The 19,349-nt window shown below is 38.2% G+C and overlaps 1 protein-coding gene across 2 annotated transcripts in view; it reads right to left on the bottom strand.

The window, feature by feature from the left end:
- Nucleotides 1–19,349, bottom strand: part of SNX9 (sorting nexin 9) — a 60,537-nt gene that overhangs the window by 16,057 nt on the left and 25,131 nt on the right. Inside the window, exons 5-11 of one of the 2 annotated variants that reach the window (XM_080617075.1) lie at nucleotides 8,008–8,191; nucleotides 7,084–7,237; nucleotides 5,574–5,658; nucleotides 4,584–4,709; nucleotides 4,160–4,277; nucleotides 1,300–1,430; nucleotides 385–488 (exon numbers count right to left, since the gene is read on the bottom strand). In XM_080617075.1, the coding sequence (XP_080473201.1) occupies nucleotides 385–488; nucleotides 1,300–1,430; nucleotides 4,160–4,277; nucleotides 4,584–4,709; nucleotides 5,574–5,658; nucleotides 7,084–7,237; nucleotides 8,008–8,191 (902 nt within the window). The remainder of the gene's footprint in view (nucleotides 1–384; nucleotides 489–1,299; nucleotides 1,431–4,159; nucleotides 4,278–4,583; nucleotides 4,710–5,573; nucleotides 5,659–7,083; nucleotides 7,238–8,007; nucleotides 8,192–19,349) is intronic. The other variant, XM_080617076.1, reaches the window with a different exon arrangement.

Genomic DNA, 19,349 nt, shown 5'->3' with positions numbered 1-19,349 from the left:
CCTTGATGGTCCACCTACAGCTATCTTATGCTACTTAATAAGCCTAGCACACTTTAGAAGTGTTTACAATTGAAGGATTAAAGAACAAAGTATACTCACATACCAATATAAAAAAACACTCCATAAGATCTGCCAGTACTTTGTCTACTGGTTTTGCATAAATTTTAGGATCAGTATTCAGCCCCTGAAGTCGAGTCCATGGAGTTCCAGCAAGTTTTGGAGGAACTGATATGAAAATCTCAAATAATTTTTCAGCTCTGCCTTGAGAAATTCCTCTTCAAATCCATGAATATATGTGCACGCTTACTATTCTAGTTTTATATTAGCTTGGTATCTGTTGTATATCCACATGCATAATGTCCATGCAAAAAGAAACCACCTTACATTTCTACCATGTCCAAGTCAGGAGCTTCTGGTTCCATTGTGGAAAAGATCAGGACTCCCACAGTTTCATCTTTTTCTGCCTTCCGCTTTCCAGTTTTCCACTCCTTGAGGAGGAAAAAAAACCCAAACAAACAAAAAACCCATCAATGTTTGACCACCACTGTTCATGCTTAAGGGCATGTACTTAAGCAGTGAATGAAATATTGAGGAGAAGTGTTATCCAATAGACCACACAGAAATTAAAACCTTTTAAATGAAAGTTTCATCACAGCTCAGTCATGAAGAAAATGTTATTTATTGTAGGTGTAGATAATAAAACCTCTTAAAAAAAGCGTAAGAAAATGCTGGGGCAGGAGAAAGGAGAACAAGAAAAGGGTCTGGTTATATCAGGTAAGACTGCAGCATAATGCTATCACAACTCATTCTACTGAGAACAGTGGGTTGTTGTTTTTTTTTTGGGGGGGGGTGAGCAGGTGGTGTATGTGTGTTTTTAAATATAATACAGGATTAGACACATCCTAGATCTGCTATGACATAGCTTCTGTTATCAGAGCACTACTAGAGGACCACAGTGATTAGCAAGTCCAACAGAGACAGAGTAGGGCACAGCCTAAAGAGTTGTAATTGTTCCTATTCTGCTGGAGGACACAAATGGTCCCTAAGAGACTAGCAACAAAGCTACTTTGAAGAGCACATCCCTGTTGGAGTAGCATATAGCATTTCACACAAGCAACTTTATGCTTTGTTTTGATCAATCAGCTTAATTAATAAACCCAGCAGATTTTGGCTTATCACTACTGCCCACAGGGGGGCAGACACATGAGAAGCTACAAAGCTGAACTCTCAGTTCAAAGGGGTTGGTGAGGCAGGGAGAAATTCCTCAGTCTTAGTCTGCGTGTGACCTTTACTTCCTACCTTCTCATCTCGGAAATTGAGAAATTGCTGGAAAACTTCACTTTCTGAGACAACAGGATGGCGACACATCCTCGTCATCCAAGCCTGCAGTCTCTCCATCCGCATTTTGATAAATTCCTCTTCAAAGCGCCCTGTTATACATTGACCAATAATTGTTACATTTCTACGCTAGTACTCTCAGCTTTTTTTCTTTTTTCCCCTCAATTTAACTTAAAATAGAAGCTGTAATTCATCTGGTGAGTTATTATCCATTTAATGACTCAGAACTTACAAGAAGGAAATATGCTGACAAATCAGGACAACCTTAAATTACATTCTATTGATTACTGACCAAGAGTACTCTTCCTTTTTAAAATAGCCAGGAAGTATTAAAAAAACATAATACGCACACATAAATCAATCTCTGGAAAAAGAAAAATTAATAAACTCTTAGATGGAAGTTAGGTATTCAGATTACCTAAGAGAAGCTAGGCACAGGGTTGGAATGCAGATATTTTTCTGACAGAGTCTAGTAAATCTTTGGTCAATGGAAGGCTCAAAAACGTTGGAGAAAAAAGAACTACTTACTTTCCAAGTTGCCATGTCCTTGCTAACAAATCACTGACATTGGACAATTCAAATACAAACCACTGATTAAAAAAGCAGCACCTTCCATAAATATATTTCTATATGGGTAAATTAATGTGTTGGGAAAACCTCTCAAAAAAAGCTTAGTAAATCTTATGCACAAAGCAGTCAGAATACATACATGTAAGACTGATATATTTGGTAGTTAAGAGATTTTAAACAAGCTATTTTAAAAGTAACCTTTTTTTTTTTAAACCAGTACTGCATCATCACTGTCTATTCTTAAGAACTTTTCAGCTTTAGCACAAACTGTGCCTTCTTGAGAGTCTTTTCCAATTAAAAAACAAAAGGCATGACATCAGGCTTAAGCCATACAGTGAATAGGATGTATCTGAAAGGAATGAGAAGATTCCTCCAGCACCCCACTCTTCTAATTTCAGTGCAAATGACAAACCTTGAATGCATGTACTCTTTCAATATATCCCTACTTTATAGTTACTATGGCAGCAGCTCCACAAGGTTGAGTATTTTATGTGGGCATTTAGGTGGGTGTTGGGTTTTTTTTATTAATTGCCAAGATGGAAACTATCAAGACTAGCAGGTAAAGAGCATAATCAGTGAAAATAGAGTTTGGTTATGGGTGCATTTACCGTAAATTAGCTAGGGAAGAAAAAAATATAACTCTCCCATCTCCCCTCAAAAAAAACCACTACTACAGAAGAGACATTATATAACCTTCAGTAATACTTGTTCCACCTTTACTCCATACTGAAATCTCAACAGCATTCCTACAAGGAACGCAAAGGAACAGTAACATTTGGAAGTTATGTGCTGGTCATTAGGCATATCATCACCAGTAAAAGCATAATCTTGAGCAAAGTCAGTCTATATGTAGTCTTGCTTTGCCAAGATCAATGGACAAAAATTCTTTCTGGCAGCTGTCTAAGTAGCTTCTTTAACACAATGAAGATAAGCACCATCTTTTTCTAGTCTTCATTACAGAAAAAAGAGGCATGCTTTTTTTATTTTGGGCATGAAGCAAACTATTGTCTCACACAGACTTCAGAAGACAGAAATCCACAGGCAAGGTTTCACTGTGATACCAAACTTCAGTCAAAATTTTATGATACATTTAAGATGAATTCTAGAGACTCCATCAGGTCTTTTGGATTCCTTCTAGTCCACATGAACGGTTTAAATAAAAATACGGTCAAATTCTAAACATAAGGCTAAGGCAAGGAAGTCCCTTCCTCACTTTTCAATTCCTTTGGCATTTATCCCAGCAACTACATTATTGCTTAGCTTTCTTCAGACACAGCAGAGCTGTGGCATTTCAGTGAAGCACGCAGCCATGTGGTTGGCAAAGTGCCAGCTTTTGTATGTTTGTTTTAGACTGGTTGCCTTAAAGGCAGTATAAAAATCTTGTCAGAAAACACACAAGTGGAAATAGGCAAAAGTAATGCATTTTCCTCCTATACAGGTATCCATTCTTTTCTTCACATGCATGCGGGCATACTGTTGTGTGGCAAGGAAGCCAGAGACTACTGAAAATGCACAATCATTGCCATATTCAATTGCAATGACTGAACTCATGAGCATTTAAAAGATCCAATCACATTTTTCTTGAAGTCAGAACAGAAGATTTCCATAAGCTTCAGAGAGTTTAGTCAAGCTGAACTGACATCAAACCAGAGCAGAATGTTATACAAATGAAAGATGCTTTTCAAATCAAGTGTGAAATCAAGCAACAGGAGAAACAGCTGCAACATTTTACTTGTGAGTCAGAAACCCCAGTTTGTCAGGGTTTTTTTTACTCGCAGGAGCTTTGTTCCAGGGGCTTCTACAACATAACACAAGCAAATGTAAAAAACACCCCCCAAGCCCAAAACCTTACCAAACAACACCGCCCACAACAAAAGCCCTCAAAAAAATATTTCTCCAGACAATCAGCGAATATGGAACGTAAGTATTTATCTCTTCTCTCCAATAATAAATATTCTCTTCTGCAGCAACTAGGGATTTTTCTTGTTTGGTTGGTTTTAATTACTTCTGTTTTTAAATCACTGGACTAGATAATTAAACCCGAGTTCTGAAATTATGCTCTTAACACTGACATTTTATTATTAGTAGACCATTACAACTTATCATAAACTTTGAATGGTGAAAGGTTGGGGTCTTTTGGATACCTTCTTTAAAAATAATGGGAAAAACAAACAGTAAGAAATAACTGAACCTTATAAAAAAGTGATCTCCTTATTTCCCATCCCATGAATTCACAACTGCGAACAATTACCTGTTACTTGCTTGTCTGGAAGAGAAGGGATTGGAATGGCTAATCCAAATTTAACCAGCAGACGCTCATACAACCAGTCAAAGTGCTTGTATCTGTGGTTGACAGACCGATTAGTGTTCTGCAAGAGAAACATAACTCTGAACTTGTGACAGGCATTTACAGATAGTGACATGAAACAAGTGTGACCAGAACAGTAAATACGTGGAATGTAAGTGAGATTTATGATTAAGAGCTTTGAATCTGTAACTACAGAAGAACTTGAAATGACAGAACAAAGTAACTCTTTGGGCAAAAAACCATAAAAAATAGTGACAACTGTGACTTACTATTATAACCCTGTGACCAAGTCACACTACATGTATTACTTGTATTTACAAATGACCCATATTTGCAAGACAGAAGATCCTGTTTCAGACACACTTACAGTGCAGGTCAGCTGATATTCAATGTAGCTCTTGAGACCATACATTTTAGAACCTTTTTTGGGATCTGCCACCACACAGTCAAATGTAGAGGTAGGATAAACCCACATTGGGCCATAATCACCAATCTGTAAGAAATTGCAAGTATTTTTAAATATATCATGCTGTAACACCTGCAAACAAGGAGACAAATACTTCCTCTCTAATCAGTGGAAACTCTCAAGTGAAAAGAGAGAGACTGATAGCCATAAAATTGAAGGGTTTCTTGCAACCAGAGATGATTGACCACAGTTGCGTTTATCTCCTTTATTTCACATTTTTTCCCAAATAGCAAAGGAGTGGTGAATTTTAAGGTTTACTACTTGCACTACATTTCATTAGAACAGCATATATACAGAAGAGTGGGTTTTATAGATAAGTTGACCTAACCATCATAACTTAATACTGCAATCCTTTATGAATGTAGCTGCTGTTTATTAGATAACTAATTAGATAACCAAAAGACAACGTAATGCATTCACTTTTCCTCCCAAAAAGGCTTATTTTCATGATCACAAGTAACACAGATCCAGCATGAGGAAAAAAAAAAAGTACTGAAAATAACAATTACATCAGCACACATGGAAGAAAGAAGCATTTAAGACTTGACACTGCAGAAGTCCTTAATGATAAAATGTTGTCCACAACAATTTCAAAGTACTTAAATGGTACATGATGGGTTTGTGGGGGTTTTTTTGTGGGTTTTTTTTTTTTTTAATTACAGTTCTATTTCTAATTATATGTTCAGTATCAGTTTCTTCTGACCCAAATACATACCGCAACCCTAAGGCTGAAAGTTAATTGGGGAAAAAAAGAAAGGGCGGGGAGGACTAAAAAAAGCTTCTGAAACCCTCAAATGCAACAATCCATAAAAAACCCAAAACAAAACCCCCCAGCCCTAAAGCAAAACACACCACCCACACACAGAAACTTCACACACAACCCCAGCTTACAATTATGGGAATTTTCTCTTTGGGTTTTGCTAGCTGCTTTGCCAGCAGATACTGTTCCATCCCAGGTTTTGCAAATCCAGGAAATCTAACAATAAAACAAAAGGATACATTTATTCTGTTTTTTCCTTCATTTGACATATGCAGAATTACCTGCCACTGTAGGAAAAAAAAACCTTAGTATTTCTCAAGTATAGAAAATAATTTATATGGATTACTCTACCAACCAACAATTTGCCCTGAAAAAGCAAAAGAGTTTTAGGGGCTGACATCCACCTTTTATTTGTGTAATACAGGCTCCTTCTTCAAGGCAAAGTAGTTACCCTTGCCCTGCAGCCCATCAGAACAAACATAACAGGACACAAAATAACATCCTCCACTCCCCTGCAGTACACCCACTCTGGAAATGCACACACAGAGACCCTCACGCATACCACCCTGCTGTTTCAGATCACAAGGATTCAATCACTGAAAGAATAACAAACTGCAGATTTATCAAGTGCTTTTTAACATGAGTTACGTTAAATAACTTATCCACCAATTATAGAGAAAAACTACTGTAATGCCTTTAAAGTCTGCATAAAACATTATATAAAAAGCAAATTGCGGTCCTCCTTCTAATTAGGAAGATACTTAGCCCTTATAGTACTGCCAAGCTACTACTTGCTTGCACAAAGATGAGGAGTACAATAGGACTTACTTCATGGACAGGTAATGCTCTTAAACAAGGTATGTTTATATTGGTTACACTAAATGGTTTTGCAGTATGCCAATGTACTGCTGCAGAACTAGACAAAGCATCCACTGATGAATAAAATAATGACTAGCCATGCACAGCCAGTTGATTTTAGTTACATATTCGAAGAGACCATTATGCTACAATACTTTTCCACTCTGCTTTCATCCACTTAAAGATTATGGAACAGTAGCTTCTCAGAATAACAGTAGTTTTAGAGTAAACAACCTAAGTTGCAACATGAGATAATGCTAGTACAACCCTGACAACACTTCATGCTACTGGAAGATTTTTATTTCTAAACTAAGCCTTCTGTGGCTCAAGAATCAAACTGGGTAATGCATAAACACAGGAGAGGAGAATTTTTCCCTATTCCTAGCAACTCAAATTGCTCACGAACTTTGGAGCAGCAGCTCTGATCAGTCTCACTCTATGGACAAGCCATCGATCACCCTTCATTTTCACTAAGCACACACATAGTGTTAAAGACAGTTAAATTTTAAAGACCAGTAGGTCCAGAAGTTCAGATTTCATAGAAGTGTCATTTGCCTGTATAACACTTCCCAAAATTACACAGCTTTGTCATGTGCTTTCAGGCTTCCACTGATCTGTGGTATCGGATCACACAGGGAGAATGCCAAACTAGAAATTCATCTCCTCTTCTACCTCAAAACTGTAATATTTCCATAGAAGGTTGAATGGTCACACATTTAAACATCTTGTCAAGTTCCAATTCTCTTTAAATATATATGTATTTTCCCCTCCATTTTCCATTACTTGTTAAGTGGTAACTTCATAGCGGCTGCACGAGAGTTTCCACGCTGGACTCCCCCAGCCTCCGATGCCTCAGTCTCCTTGTAACCAAGATAAGATGGTGAAGTTGATTTTGGGTCATCCCAGTCATCATCCCATTCATCATCATCAGCAGCTGCTGAAGTATAGGACAGGGCAGGGAGGTACGGAAAGGAGAAAGTTAAATATTTAATCTTCAAAAGCAGAAGCAGCTACCTCAGGACACATAGGCAAATAACCAACAAGGTAAATATATTAAGATCTAGTTCAGCCTTCTGTTTTATGATTCCTCCACAATTACAACTAGTGCCCCACCAGTGCAACTTGCAAAACACTACTAGAAATCCATTGAGGGAGAGGGGAAAAAAAAGAATAAAAAGAAAGAAGAGATGCTGGTGTGCTAAAATGAATTCAATAGATGAATTCCATATTCACTGACTCCAGGTTAGCATTCCCCAGTTGTAAGTTCTCCTCATAATTTAGGCTGTTACTACAAAAACATAGAGAAGCCTTCTGAAAGGCTAGCCACTTCCTAAAACTAAGGATTTAAGAAATTACTTCTCCAAAGGCCTCAAGGCACAAATTCTAGAGTGTTTAAAAGCTCCAGTTAATTAAGCTGAACAACATGCCTGAGAATAGATCATGTATGCACAAGACTTTGGCTTGCCATGTTTCCATACAAGTTTGAGAGTTTGAGGTGTCTGCTACTGTAGGTATGGTTTTATTTTATTTTAAAAGCCTATTATTCTAGTGTTCAGTTTACCCGTGTGGCAATGTTCTACTAGAAAACTGGTTCGGTTTTGTTTTTAATATAAGCCACTGTTCCATTGCTAGGAAAGATTAAGCAATTCTTACCTCTACTGCCCACCTACTCTAATTTATTCAAAAAGAAGAGCATTATTACTGCACCTGGTCCTTGATATGCCTGTGGATGACCAAATGCTGCTGCCACCTCCCAGTTATTTGAAGCACTGTTTCTCTGGCTAGCTGCACTTTCAGGTTTCGCTGCCCAGCTGTCAACAGCATTTCCGTTATCCCAGTTCCCAGACTTCCCAACGTTCCAGCTGGACCAAGGATCATTGTCATTGTTTGCCTACATTGTATAAAGACAAAAATAAAGAAGAAACTGCTGAAGAAATGAGCAAAGACCACATACTTCCTGAAGTCTGACTTCCTGCTGATAGAACATGAGTTTGCATTCAGCACTCGTTCAATTTAGGAACATCTGCCAAATCTTACACTGCCAGCCACACAAGTACAGTAAAAACCTGGATGAACTTACCAGCTTTCCTGCAATGTGACATCAATGCATACTAATAAGTGTGGTGCATCTCCTCAGGGAAATTAAACTATTTCTTCCAACAGTGTTAGGAAAAGCTCTTACTCATAGTAATTATTTTACACCAACACCATAAGTATGGTGCATGTAAACTATTAATTACATAAAGCCATGGACTAATTACCACATTTAAAACAAACTCAGAAGTCAAAGATTACATTTTTCCGAACACTTATTTTATCAAACTCAGATTAGTGGCTTTATTAAAAGCAAATCATAAGTTGCCCACCCACACCATCACTCTTCTTGTGACAGTTAAGGCCAGCAACCTGCTCAGCTTCCCTGTCAGAGCTCAACTCATTCACAGTGAAGACGACGGAAGAAAACAAACATCTGTCAAGGAACAGTCTGGCACATCCCTGTAGACCTACTCTCAGCAAAAGCTTCTGATGAAGGTAATCATACACACCCTCCTGCTGATGTTGTTGTGGAGGTGGAAACCTCAGTGCAAGAATTTAGAGCAGATATCTTTCCAACTGCTACATCAATTTGTCGAGTTCATCTGTCATTAAGTTGGATTAATAGCTTAGCATGCTGCTCAGATCCTTGATTTTAACACTATACTTTGAAAAAGCATTGACTAAAGTGCAGGCCACTCCAGACTTAGTGCAGACTAGCTCGCAGAAAAAAAAAAAAAACGCACACAAATCAAAACCCATACACCCAAAGTACAGGAGGAAGAGGAGAAGGGGAAGGAAAGCAAAACAAAGCCTACAAAGCTTGTCGTGTTCAGTAGAGAGAAAACCTGAGTTTTGTAAAAGGAATCCCAAAACTACAGAAGCCAGTGCATGTTTTAAACCATGAAACAGCATATCAAAAAGCGATACCAAATACAAATTAATTTCTATTGGACTATAACATTCACCTGAATCTTCAAACATATGCCAGTACAGAAAATTTAATAAAACTTCCATTAAAAGCCAAATTATTCTCTGAAAAATGTTGAATAAGTTTTGTTTCTTACACAAAAAAAGGTACAGTTCCTCCACATTCAACTCTTCTCCACTAAAAATCCTCTCATTTCAACTTTGAGATACTATTCTGGAATAAGAGCTCTTGCTTTAGTTTTTCCTACAGTGAAGTTATCTGACAGACTTCACAGAGGCTATCAAACTTTTAAGACTTGAAAATACTATTGATATCATTTAACACCTGTTCTTTAGGTACAGAATCCCCAGGATCTGGATATTAAGCCCCCAAGCTGGGGGGAAATCACAAATGAGAAGACACATGACAGTCAGTGGGTCTCTTAGGATTGATGGAGTCAGAGACATTATGCGGACAGCTTCTACACTGATAGTTTGGGGTATATTTTCTTTTTTTGAAGATGAAACTGATGCAAGAACAAACACCACTCCCTAAGGGAGCAACATCATTGAGGTCTACCTAATTCGTGGACAGTGCTACTCTCAATAATTACAAAGAAGTTGCTGGTAGTTTATATCAGCCTGCTCTTACTATGATGTTCACTAGTTAAAGAGTTTCTGTAAAGAGAAATAACCATGCAAAGATAATAAACTGACTGATGGTGTGCTAAATTAAATCAGATACGCTGGAGTCCAACTACACGGAAAAAGCATCCCTTGCTCCTAACATAGCTTAGAGCACCTAGAGAAGAACAGTTTGCATAATATTCATTTGCCTGTACTTCTGCAATATATGTTGTGCTGATCGCTTGGCAAGTGAAAGATGAGAAGTGGGATGACTGCTAAAAGGCTGAGCAAAGTTTTCCTCTTCATGAACTACAGTTCATGTGAAACCTGGTACACAGGTAGGTGGCAATGAAACCCTAAAATCTCCTGCAAAAAAAGGGGGAGGCAATTAAAGAATGACAAGAGCAACCAAAGTTACCGACAATTGCTGATTCTAACTTCTGTAGCAAGGGGAAATGGATTACTTAAATTGCTCTCTCAGATGCCTTATCTCTATGTATATGGAAGCACTATTCAAATCAGAAAATTTTACTTCTGAGGTGTCCAAGAAAGCTCTGGGGTAAGCTCTTGCCCATATCACCCATATGCTACAAAAAGGATGGGATACGTTATTCTCACTCAGCTCCTTTCAGCCAAAGGGTTAACATTTCTTTTTGAAGCACTGAGGAAGAGGTTAAGAGATGAATTAGGAATGTGTATATAGACAACACCTCTCACAGCATTTACAGGTCTCCTTTCCTAGAATTGAAGAATCTACTAGGTTGATCATCAAGTCCAACCTATCTTTCTTCAAACATTCATTTATGTCCATACACACTGTGGACACATCTAAGTCGTAGTAGATAGGGAAAAGGGTTCAGGAACCTCAAGGTCCCATAGCAGTGTGGAGGACCAAGTAAAGACACAGCATTAAAAGGGTAGCCTCAGCTCCAGTCAGCAGTTCCACAGATCTCAGCAGCTGACAGATTCCAAACAAGAAGCCATTCATGTGGCTCAGCTTGGGTTGAACAAACTCTAATTAAGCCAGCAGATATTTTGTAAGTGATTAAATTGCATGTTCTCTCACCTTTAGTTTTCCATAACTGAAATTGATAATCCTTTGATCTCCCTCTAATCAGCACCAAAAAAAAGTCCTTACAAGAAGCTGCTGTTATTTAGTCAACATGACTTGATACAGCACACCCAATATCCAAGTATGCAAGCAATCTCCAATGCAAACACACAAAAACAAATGCCACACCATACATAATTAAGAAACTAATCAGTCTTCAAATGAAATAATGCAACTCTTTGCTCTGCCAGGTAAAATCAAACCAGTACACTGAGATTAAATTCAAGGATAAACTCCTTAAAGGCAGCTGATTTTACTTTTTGTAGACTACTACAGACTTGCTCGCTCCTACTGATCTAGGAGAAAAAGGCTATTTGGGGAACAGACAATAGAGGGAACACATTCCTAAATATTTTAAGAGTCTTCCATTAAGGGCAGACTCAAACTCACTATAGAAACAGATCATTACCAGTGGGGGGCTGGGGGAGTAGAAGTCTGGTATTTTTATAAGATATAATAATGGTTGAATGAGGAAAAATTCCACCACAATAGGAAAATACTCAGCTTCAGGGTGGAATATCAGTATCTTTACCAAATGAATATAATGAATTACATAGGAAGAAATCACATCTTTGCTATTTTCCAGAGAATCCAGAATTATAGACAGTAAAGCTAAGGTAAGTCAATGAGGTGTCTCTCTGCCCTGGATAAAAACCTTTTATTGACCTCTTCACCAAGTATGTTGTTTCTGGCAGAGTCCTTCCTCATATTAATGGATACTCCTGATGGACGAACAGATCCATTCTACTCCTAAGCAACAAAAGCCAAAACAAACACGATGTTCAAATGCTAAAACTAAGTTGAGTACCTAAGATCTAGGTAATTGTACCATGAAAAATTAAGACCTCTAACTGTAAGAAACACTCCTTGAAATCTACTCTTACAGACAGAAGCTGTGCTGAAGAAGTAAGGAGAGAAAGTAAGTCCGACCAGATCAAGGGAAGCCCAGGACAGGCAAAGCTGCAATGAAAAATACTGCACCTGAAGAGGGGTTGAAAAGACAGACAGCACAGAGAAATGGCAGAAAATACGAGAAGTCATGGTGACTCAGCTGAATAGCCCACAGGAATGAACACACCTCTCCAGTTTAATGTCACCTTAGTTACCTGCACAGAGACAATGCCTTAGGCATTACACTAAATTACACTCAGACATTACCCTAAATTCAAGTTCTTTCGCGAACAGCCTCTGAAGAGATATATTTAAAAAATTAAGTGAATATAGAATGATCATCTAAAAATCAAGCTGTTTACCACCAGGAAGAAATACGAATGGCTAAAAGCCTACTCTGCAGCAACCACATAACTGCAGTCACCGTGACGTATTTACCATAGAACAAGTACGCACATTAGCAGATGAAGTAGCTGCCATGCCCACGATATTTTACACCCAAGCTTTTTCCTGGTATATCATTACCTTAGCACCGTGGTCCTGAGCACTTCTTCCACTTTAAAGGAAGGCCCTCTTTTCTATTGTACAACTTAAATATGTTTTCTCCTTAAAGAAATCCTCTAGGAAAAGCAAAAGTAGAGATGGGCTAGACTTTAAGGGATAGCCAACCTTACAGAATCACATAATAGAATGCTACTGTGGATAAATACTTGGAAGCAACAAGAAAGTGGACTTCCAGAAGCAGCTGGCAAGAGAGCAGTAGCAATGCTGCTTAAGGAACCCATTTGCTCCTCAGCTGCTCCTGTTATCTTGCTTCCTTTCAGACAAAACCATCATCCAGCACCTCCACTCCTAGCCCCAATTCCCCTTCATAAAATAGTCCCTGCAAAGGAGCTGGGCTTTGCCTGCTCACAAACCATGTAAAGCCAAGGCACTCTCACTGTACTCTCCTTGCTTTGAGCACACAAAACCTAAACCACCTGTGGAAGAACTGAGTTACTTCCATGAAGACCAGCACAGTTCTTTCAATTTTTTCACAGCCAAACAGGACTAGAGGTGCATTGTTTCTGCACTGTGTAGGCACAGGATTTCCATCTATTAACTCCTGATTCAGCTCAAAAAACCCCATGTTGTTTAAGGCTGCGTGGAGACCTTATAGCAGCCTTCCAGTATCTGAAGGGGGCCTACAAGGATGCTGGGGAGGGACTATTCATCAGGGACTGTAGTGACAGGACAAGGGGTAACAGGTTCAAACTTAAACAGGGGAAGTTTAGACTGGATATAAGGAAGAAATTCTTTACTGAGAGGGTGGTGAGGCACTGGAATGGGTTGCCCAGGGAGGCTGTGAATGATCCGTCCTTGGCGGTGTTCAAGGCCAGGTTGGATGAGGCCTTGGGTGACATGGTTTAGTGTTGGGTGTCCCTGCCCATGGCAGGGGGGTTGGAACTAGATGATCTCAAGGTCCTTTCCAACCCTAACTATTCTATGATTCTATGTTTGAAATACAGAATTGTCTTTTAGAAAGATGCATACTAAGAATACTCACTGATAGAACAAGGGGAGGGAAAATGCACATCTATTGTCACCCTCATGGCTCAAAAACGTTTGGTTTTTTGTTGTTTTTTGTGGTGTTTTTTTTTTTTTTTTTAAAAAAAAAGTTTGCTTAGTTTCAAGTTTCAGCCACTAAAAAAAATCCTACATATATTTATTCAGTGGCACTCTCTCGGGCAGTGGCACTCTCTTGGGCTTCTGTTTTTACACCTGCACACATGTAAATGGCAATCAAGTTACCACTTCATATCCTTGTCTTCTCTTAAGCCAATTTCAATCCCTAATGGTTTCTTCTCAAAACACAGATCAGAAATTTCAGACAGTCTTCCAAGCAGCAGTCACAGCAATTTCAGAAACTGAAGAAAGACTCCCTGTTCCTCTCTGATGTTCTCTAGACATCCCAGTATCAGGCCACAAAGATAAAAAAAGCTTTATCCTTCCTTTTTGGAAAACGCAATCTGATTTTGTCTGGGAGCAGGACAGGGGTTTCCCTTGTTGCCTTTTTTTTTTTTCCTGGTGGAAGAGCTTAAAGAGTATTAATGGCTCAGGCTGTTCAGCTCACCACTTTCAGTTACAAATGCCCATGATTCCATCTTAAAAGGGGAAAAAAAAAACCAGGAAGGAAACTATATACTGCAGAAAGCCCCCTCCTGTGGTGAAAGGGATCATGCAAAGTGTGTCACATGCCACTCTAAGTGTGCAAGCAAGTAGAAATTCTCATAGGAGGGCGGACAAGACTGTCACCATTATCAAGTATTCTTTATGCAGTCAATGCCAAACTACTAGACCACAAGGCTACCTCATGAAGTCAAATGAAAACAAAGGTACAAGAAAAAGAGCATGCAAACACTAAGTTGTGGAAAACTATTTCAATAGTCAGATTTTGCCTGAGGGCAGGGGTGCAAATGGTGAGGAATGAGCGCATTACTTCAGTTCAACAACTTGCTGCCCAAACCTTTGCATTCCACTCAGACACCTACTGAAAAAAAAACCAAACCACCCTCAAGACAACTCCATAGTTGGAACTGGTACTGTCACATGTTGGACAGTTGTTTTTTGATTTGAAATGAATTGCATTGACATATTAAACAAGCCACAGTTTCAAGTACTTTATGAAGTCATTGCCTGGCACTTCAGTTAAACAAGAACTGTTCACAAATTCTTGTTATGGGTCTGACTGCAGTACTGCAATTGAGACTGGGGAGAGAGGAGAAGAGCTGCTTTCAAATGACATGTAGCAATGGAAGATGTTGTAGTGTCACTATCTGCATTATCTATAAGAGGAACTAGAAGTTACTACTCATGAAAGCCAAACTAGCATAAAACACTGGGTATTTTTTCACTCCCTCCCCCACCCCCCCTTTTTTTTTTTTTAAACTTCTGACAGTTCTAACCCACCGGTTTTTATGTCTTTTTGCACTATGCCCTTCTAGACGTAACTTATGCACACATACAGGCAACTTCACACTTAACCTTACGAACATATACATTTATGCAGAGCTAAGGTTTATTAGTCAATGAAGCGGTTATTTCCAAAATTCACAAACTAATTGTAACTTCCATGGCGAACCTACCTGCTTATTTTATAACGTAATTTAGCATACTGGTTTAACAAGACAAACTGGACTTAACCAAACACAAGTAAGTCACATTTCCCGTGATAATACTTCTACTTTACTGCACGCACTGCTAAGTCAGAGAATGGAAATGCTGTTACAGCAACATAATAACATACATGCCAAAATTTCCACATAAGTAGAAGAGTGCACTCTTAAGACCACTATATTTATTTTCTTCAATCTTATCATTTATTGCTCCTGGTAGCAGTTCATGGTGGGGGAAGTTCTGGTATGCAAATTTAAAAATGAATTTGCCTTTCCAGCACTGAGTTGCAAAAAGTGGAAAAGATACAAAGTAAAGCTCTAGGAATAGCTTCTGTAGTGTCCTCCTTATGCATATTCAGCCACTTTTGCCTATAAACCAGCCTCAGCTCCTGCACACCAAACTACATGCTTCCACTATTTATTCACCCTGCCTATGCACAAGTCACAGTTTTCTGAAGGGAAAAGGTTTTCTACACAAAAACCAGTCCATTTATTTTCATAACAAACAACTGTGTAGTAGTTTCTCTTTTACTGAGAGATAAAATATCCTGAGGGATTTCATATTTACCACTGGGAAAAAACAATACAAACATGAGAGATTTAGGCTAGTTGCTTCCTGTATCTACTCATGAAGCCTTACAGCTCTACCCACAACATAGCTAAGACATAAAACATGGACTCACTAAGATCACACTGGAATTAACTGACAAATCTGCAATTCACAAAAAACAAACTCTCAGGATACTCATTTTATCCAGAAGTAGGAAGAGCTGTACAGTCATCTTCATACAGAAGTAACCTTGGCAGTGTTTAGAGAATCAGCATCAAGAAAAGAGAAGAAACTCCTCTACAAATGCAACTTACAAAAATAGGTCTTGCAGCTAACCATATCTTAAATACTGTGAAGCCACATCTACAGTTCTTGCGTCAACATAGCTGGTGATCCACTTCTATCCTGAAACAGACAGGCAGTGCTCCACTTGAATTTCACGCATACATTTTTAATACTAGTTTTCTATTCTTTGGTGGAAGAAGAAAGATAAAAAAAATGCTAGACTTACAGTTTTAGAGGGAAAGGAGGAGAAATCATACACGCTAAAATAAATAGTATACTGAAATTCATAGCATTTCTATCCTAAGTTCAAACATGCATGTTACACATGTAACGAGTAAGACTACATTATGATCAACTGTACGTACAGTTTGTTTACAGACCACTAGAGATTTAAAAGTTTTAGCTTCTTAATAAGGAGAAATAGTTTGGGCCAATACAGTTGTAATTTAGATTTAATTTAGATGAAATTTAAGTAACTCAGACAATCACTACTGTTAAAATGGAAAGCTGATATTTGTTCACAATTTTTAAAACATTTTAAGGTGGATAAATGAAAAAACAGTTCAAGTTGTGGTTTAGAATGTAGAGAGAGAACACTGCTGTTACAACACCAGTTTCTGAACCTGGTACACATGCAAAATAAATGCAAGTACACCTGTGACTTGAGAAGCACTAGTCTTGATCCCCAATAATAAAACAGAAGAAAAAACCCCAACAGTTGGAAGAGACCACTCAGTAGGACTTTTATATTATTTCCATACATACTTTAATTATGAAGGCTCTAAATGATACCAAGCTAACAACTTCTTGGTCAACTGCAATGAGAAACACTATTTAGAGATGTGAAATAGGATATCCATTGTTGCCATAACCCCTGTAAGGAACTCTGCATCAAATATGACAGGAGAAAAATACCTTGCTCATTTTTCATCAGAAATGAGAAATTCTGTTCAATGTATTTCAAGATGTTTATTAGGTTTAACCTGCCATAATCTATATTCATTTCAGTGCTATTATTGCCAGCATTATTCTACAACCACAAGAGTTCACAGGTAACTAACTGTAATATATAAATGCAATTCTAACAAATAGAAAAAAAAAAATGTAAGTGCTGATATACTTACTCACTGGTTGTTCCAAATGACAGCCTAAAATTAGCACTATGCATTGCTGCTCAAAGGAACAGCAGACTGACAGAAGAAAGATTTCTCATTCCTCTGTCCAAGGGCTGCAAGGTCAAAACAAGACCCCTACAAAACCCACACAACAGCCTCCATCTTGGACAACTAAATGTTACTTAAATTGTATTTTGCGGAATATTTTTTTAAGGCTTTTCAGACATTAAACCTCACCTTTGTGGGCAGATTTAACATTAAATGCTATCTGTTTTTCCAAGTGTAAAAATAGTCACCTTGAGTAATTTTTTTTTTCTCTTGTTTGTGCATAATTAGCTTCATTGCTTTCTCTGATTGTCTTCATCTCCCCAGCATCTTCTATGGGTAGCTCTTTAAAAGAGCAGCTGCAAGCTTTACCAAGACAGGTATTGCTGGGACACTACTGATGCAAGAAATCAGTTGAGGAAGAGTGAACTGCCAAGGGTCATGCAGAATTCTTCTCCTGAGGAAGTACCTCTGTGCCACTTTTCTACTGTCACTTTATAGTCAAACTCAAGTAAGGTACAACACCATAGTGTTGCTGTGGTCACTGTGTCTCAGTGAAGAAAAGGAATTAATACCAGCTCTTTTAGTTATTTCTTATTAATTACTTTTCATGAGATTATTTACTGAACAACAATAAAAAAAAAAAAACTTCTTAGAAAGGGACAGGCAGGAAGTAGGACAGTGTTTGAGCTGATGATGTTTCCTTAACGCCAAAAAATTATGGATTCCACAGTAGGAAAGCAAAAGCCTTTTGTTTGAGGGAAGGGTGTAGACAGATGTAAGAAGTTACTTTTGAGAGAGAGTTACTTTTGAGATGCACATGTAGAAACTGATCTGGGAAAACTGGAATGATTTAGGGTTCCGTATTACATTCAGCACTGCACTGAAGTAATTTCCCCTGGACACATCAGGGCACATAAAGATATGCCAGCAAAATTATAATATATAAAGCTAAAAAGAGAAATTTGTTGAAATTTCTTGAAGCCCTGTCAGAAGCACAGTACCATTTGAGATGTATTCCTAAACTGATAAGCTAGCCAGTTCAGAACTTTATAAATAAAGCTAAGACAGGACAAAAGTTACAGACCAAGTCTACATTCAAATATAACTGGCGTACTGGTTTTGACTAGGACAGGGTTAATTTTCTTCAAAGTAGTTGGTATGGTACTATGTTTTGGATTTGTTCTGGAAACAAGGTTGATAAAGCAGGGATGTTTTAGTTATTGCTGAACAGCGCTTGCATAGTGTCAAGGCTGCTCCTGTTTCCACTCTGCTCCAGCCAGCAAGCTGCCCAAGAGGGTTCACAGCAATACCATAAGGCATCATGTTCAGCAGGAAGAGCTAAGGGGAAGGAGGAGGAAGGTAAAATGTTCAGAGTTATGGTGTTTGTCTTCCCAAGTAACCATTACACATGATGGAGCCCTGCTTTCCTGGAGACAGCTAAACACACGCCTGCTGGTGGGAAGTAGTGAGTAAATTCCTTGTTTTGCTTTGCTCGCATGTGTGGCTTTTTACCTGTCAAACTGCCTTTACCTCAACCCAGAGTTTTCTCACTTTTATTCTTCCAATTCTCCTCTCCAGCAGGATTAGGAAAAGAAGTGGGTGGGGCTGAGCTGTCTACCAGGGTTAAATAACAAGATTGTGGTTTAACTGGTCTCTTAAAAAAGAAAACCAAAAAACCCCACATTCACACATTTCAGCTCTGACAGATGTATTACTTTTAATACAGCTTGGTACTGAAAGACTATGCAACAATCTGGTTTGGGGTTTTTTTGGTGGGTTTTTTTTTTGGTGGGTTTTTTTGTGGTTTTTTTTGTTTGTTTGTTTGTTTTGTTTTTATTTACTGTTAGAAAAATGAAAACATCTTTTGACTTACTGAACTTGGGGAGCAGGAGTGTTGTGCAATTACATGTATGCTAAGTAACTTCATATTTACAGAAAGTACTTTCTTCAATACAGTAGTAGTAAGAACAATCCCAAAATACCCTGTTCATTTAGAAATGCTTTCATGAAGTCTTCTTGTAATAAACCTCTACCCCCTCATGTTACAATAAAATAGGATAGATAGCATAAAAAGTCTGCATTTAGGAATGCAGCTTTTTCTTATTCAGTCCACCAGACAATATCTATGAACATTTTAGTTCCCACTACTGTGCCACCTACAGCATCAATTCTCTCTACACTGACAAATAATCTGTCATTTTATTCTGTTTTATTTAAGGTTAAGTGCTTTGTATATTAACTTAGTTACTCTTTAAAAAAAAAGCACTTGAAAAGAGTAAGTCAATTGCTTGCAACTGTGCATCTGAACACAGATGAATCCCAGG

The sequence above is a fragment of the Psittacula echo genome (genome assembly GCF_963264785.1).
Source record: "Psittacula echo genome assembly, chromosome: 4".
NCBI lineage: Eukaryota > Metazoa > Chordata > Aves > Psittaciformes > Psittacidae > Psittacula > Psittacula echo.
The sequence above is the reverse complement of the archived record's forward strand: the minus strand, read 5'-3'. Positions and strand labels throughout refer to the sequence as shown.